This window comes from Frankliniella occidentalis, unplaced genomic scaffold (assembly GCF_000697945.3).
Source record: "Frankliniella occidentalis isolate FOCC.00 unplaced genomic scaffold, Focc_3.1 Scaffold4, whole genome shotgun sequence".
In the NCBI taxonomy this organism is placed as follows: Eukaryota; Metazoa; Arthropoda; class Insecta; order Thysanoptera; family Thripidae; genus Frankliniella; species Frankliniella occidentalis.
In genome coordinates, this window is record NW_026267134.1 from 3,916,904 (window position 1) to 3,921,162 (window position 4,259).

The window sequence follows — 4,259 nt, forward strand, 5'->3', positions numbered from 1 at the left end:
CTCGTCGACGTCTGAGGGCGGGTGTCGGGGCCGGGTGCAAGCACGGTGAGCACAAAAGCACAAACGCCAACCCCGCTCCCTCGAGCCAGCAACACCAACGACAACCCCGGGGGTCCAGTCGTCTTGCACCACCACCAATAGCGACCAGACCACAAGAAACCACCAAAACCCACAACCATCCCACCACCACACTAATTCCAGGGACGATAGTTTCATCAGAAAAGGACACCATTGAAGGGCGATTCCACTACTAGGCTCGCATATTTTAAAAATTTGAATACAATTTGACGGAAGGCACGCTCTCGCCGCACGGACTCACCCTTGCAGCCGCTCCGGTGCGTCGTGTCCTTCTTGTAGCCGGCGGGGCAGCTGCCGCGGCCCTGGACGCGCTCCAGGCACGCGAAGCCGCCCTGGCTGTTGAGGCAGAACTGCGTCTCCTCGGCGCAGTTGTTGGAGCCGTCCTCGCACTCGTCCTGGTCGACGCAGCGCTGCGCGGCCTCCTCCCAGACGTAGCCGGGCGGGCAGGCGCCCTGCGCCGAGCCATCGCAGCGGTACGAGCCCACCGTGTTGACGCAGTCCTCGGGGCGGCCGCAGTCGGCCAGCCCGGAGGCGCACTCGTCCACGTCGTCGCACACGGCGAGCTGCGCGTTGAACTGGTAGCCGGCGGGGCAGCCGGGGCCGGGCTGCGGACCGGGACCGACCGGGGCCAGCGCGTTGTCCAAGGCCTCTGTTGCGACAGTCGTCAGAGATTGTGTCAGGGTGCGCCAAGGACGTCAGTAACACCCCCTAGTGTGCCCCAGCCCCAGCGTTACAGGACGACGCGGACGCGACGCGGGCGATAGCGCCTGCAATGCGCTGGGTGGGCCATCCCGCCACGCACCTGTGTGGACGACGGCGGCCTACCTGCGGGGCGGTGCCTTCGGGCAAGCAGCCCTCAACATCTCCTCGCGTCACTCCGTGGGAGCGCCGGGGACACCCCTACGTACCAAACACTCGCGGCACGATGATGACGCCGTCCTTGCCGAGGCAGGTGTAGCCCCCGGGGTCGTTCCTGCACGTCTGCGTCTTGAGCAGGCAGTGGTGCGTGCCCGCCTGGCACTCGTCGATGTCTGTCGGCAGAGTTCGATGATTATTTAGGCGAGCCCGGGCCGGCCGAGTTGTTGCAGTCATGCGCCGCTGCCGTGTACCCTTACCTTTGCATGTCTTGCGGTCCGACTGCAGCGCGTAGCCCGGCCTGCAGGAGCACTCCACGGCCAGCCCCGTGTCGCGACAGATGTGCGTGCAGGGGTTCTCCTCCTTGCACCTGTCAACGGGGAGCAACGCGGTGAGCAAGACCTCGACGTTTTCCCCGATATTTCTCGTATCCTCAGTTGTATCCTCGCTTGAACGCTTTCGCCGCAACAACAACATTGGAGGCCACACACTAAAAGCTTATGAACATTTTTATTCATAGCTCACTGAGTTCTGTGTACGGGCTCTGCTTACGCATTTTAGACAGGCCCCTAAAGACTGTCTACTAGAAGGAAAAGTCCCCCCCCTTTCCCCTCCCATCCTTGCTATCTATTTAATACACTGATATGAACAAATTTGTTCATACTGGCGTATTAAAAAATGCGTAAAGCAGAGCACGTACACAGAACTCAAATAGTTATGAATAAAAATGTTCATTAGGTTTATAAGTGTGCAGTATGTATCCGACCTGTCGGGCCCGCCGGAGAGGAGCTTGCAGGACTTGCCGTCCGCCATGAGCCCGAAGCCGGGGTGGCACTCGCAGCGGTAGGAGCCGGGGGTGGGCACGCACACGTGGGCGCACAGGTCGCGGCCCATGGTGCTGCACAGAGTCTCGTTGGCTGCCGGCGCTGCTGCGTCGAGAAAAGAAAAGGGCCAAAATACATTTCCATGTGATGAATGCAAAATCAGAGTTGGTTTTTTTTTCGTCGCGTCCGCCATCGTCGCGGCGCATGAGTTATAGCGACACCAAAACCTTGAGCGGGCAGCGCGCGCTCATTCAAATATCAGTATCGTCGGCTCGAATCTCTGGCCGGCGGGGCGCCCTTCCTTTCGCTGCCTTCATTATCCGAGACGTCTGTGGCGCGCAGGGCGCGGGTATAAATAGAAATGGACGGTACCGCCTCGCTCAACATTCAACGGGTTGAACCGAAGGCAGACCCTCCTACACCCTTAGAAACAACTCGAAATAACGCTTTCCGGCAAGGGAGAAGGTACTGACGCAGCAGCTCGTTGGAGGAGGTGGGCGGCGTGGCGGCGGAGGACGTGCCCGAGGCCGCGGCGCAGCACTCGTGGAAGGCAGCGTCCCAGGGCAGGCCGAAAGAGAAGCGCTTCAGCTCGCACGACTGCCAGAGCGACCCCGATATCATGCCCAGCTTGCAGGCCTCGCAGCAGTCCTTGTTTTCAAATGATTGAAACAAAAATGGCACAAAACGTTTTCGCATGCACAGCCAGGAAAGACATGATATTAAACGAGGGCCTCTGTTTCCCTCACCCAACCACGCACCTTGTAGGCTTCGCCGTGCTCAGCGACGTCCACAGAGCACCTCTTGTCGGCCAACGCGGCGTTGGAACCGCGGCGGCACTGCGTGTTACTGTTAAAATTAATGTCACTTTAGAAAATTTAAAGTATTTCGGCGAAATGGAATGTTAAAAAACAAAACATATTTTGATCTTTTAAACAGCAAAATTCTAAGAACGGAAACAATGCCATGTGCGTGTGTGATCTCGGTGAATTATTTGGAATCACACCGGAAACCCAAGTGTAAGAATGTCGCCCACTTTGTAATGTGCGAGTGTAAACGACATTCGTACTCACGGAGACACATGTGCGGTGACCCCAAAGGAAAAGTCACACATTTACACGGTAAAACCGATGTCTCATGTTTTGAAAGGGGGAAAAATTTGAGAAACTCCTACATCTGAGGAAATCTCGATCTCGCCACAGATTTTCAGGAATCTTCTAAAATATTAGCTAGAATCCCACATTTTTTGAGATGTCCTCGAAATCGGAGAAGTTTTTACTCAAACCAAGGGAGTTCCTCAAAGTTTTTCCCTGTTTTGTCAGAAACTGAGACATCATTTTTACCGTGTACTCCCTTAACACGTTCCCTGTGGCATAAACACTATGTGGTCACGCCCCATGTTAAATCATAGGGACCAAAAATGAACCGTAGGGAACGTGTTAAGTGTAACGAATCGGCGTTCAACACACTTGAAATAATTCACACCGGCCCTGCTCGGCTCTCACCGGTTGTCCCGCCGGCAGCAGATGTCGGCCGAGGCGATGCACGTGGCGAGCTGCTCGCCGGGGACGCTGGACACGGGCGGAGGGAAGTCCGCGCAGGAGGCGTAGGAGCGCTGGCGCGCCCAGTCACTGCCCAGCGCGCAACAACGCGCCAGCACGCCCTCGAGCCCGTCCGCGCGCACCACTGCAGCACCCACACGACGGGAGGGTCATAGAGTTAGAAAGGCCCATGGGTGGCGGGGAGGTCCCCCGTAAATATAAAGGTCGTCTTGAATAAAAAGGGTGGGGTGCTTTTCATCTCAGCCCCTGACAGAGCGGTTGGTTGACAATAAGTAACTTCGTAGACATCACAGACACGTTGACAAGAAGCAAGAAAGTTGTCCCACCATCAGAAACGATACACGGTGGGGTTCATTGGCCTCCCTCCTTCCCACCCGCCAAAGGTTTAGCAAATCAAGTGAGGGCCGATAAATGAAAAGTGCCTCGCTCCCGAAATTTACGTATTTTGTGCACAAGTGGGGGGACATAGTTAACGACCATCACGACAAAAAAGCTCACTGCTCGGTTAATTATTAAATGAACATCGGGTGGCAATCGCTAGGCATGGTACTACTTACGGCCAAACGCCGCGACGAAACCGACGACGGCGATGGGGAGATGCATGTCTGTGTATGTGAACGTGCGGGAGCACTCTGTCTACTGATCGGGGAGATTTCCGAACGCCAGACTGGGGATGGAGGCCCCCACCCCGACGTCGCCCCGCTCCGCTCCGCTCCGCCTTCTCCTCGCCCGCCGCCCCGCCCGCGCCGCCCTGGCCACACACGGCCGCGGCTGCGGTCGAGAAGCACACTCCCTTTCCGACCGCACTCGCCAGGACGGCGATATAGGGGGAGCGAGTTCGCGGCCAGTCGTTTCCGGATGCGACCCCGGCCCAGTGCAGGGTTTGTTTACATGATGGCAGCGCCCGGAGAGCGTCCGAAATGGCCGTGGCATCATCCCCCCC

At 57.3% G+C, this 4,259-nt stretch overlaps 2 protein-coding genes across 3 annotated transcripts in view; both read right to left on the reverse strand.

Moving 5' to 3' along the window:
* Positions 1-4,259, reverse strand: part of LOC113204228 (fibulin-1-like) — a 17,302-nt gene that overhangs the window by 6,779 nt on the left and 6,264 nt on the right. The window lies entirely within an intron of this gene.
* On the reverse strand, positions 14-4,012 carry LOC127749552 (fibrillin-2-like). 2 transcript variants are annotated; one of them, XM_052268178.1, is made up of 8 exons: positions 3,874-4,012; positions 3,260-3,440; positions 2,516-2,603; positions 2,231-2,405; positions 1,700-1,859; positions 1,194-1,303; positions 987-1,109; positions 14-727 (listed from the first exon to the last, which is right to left on the reverse strand). In XM_052268178.1, the coding sequence occupies exons 1-8, from the start codon at positions 3,917-3,919 to the stop codon at positions 216-218; spliced, it is 1,395 nt and encodes a 464-aa protein (XP_052124138.1). In that variant the 5' UTR covers positions 3,920-4,012; the 3' UTR covers positions 14-215. The 2 variants fall into 2 exon arrangements, with proteins under 2 accessions (XP_052124138.1, XP_052124132.1); XM_052268172.1 differs by having other exon boundaries at positions 1,700-1,862.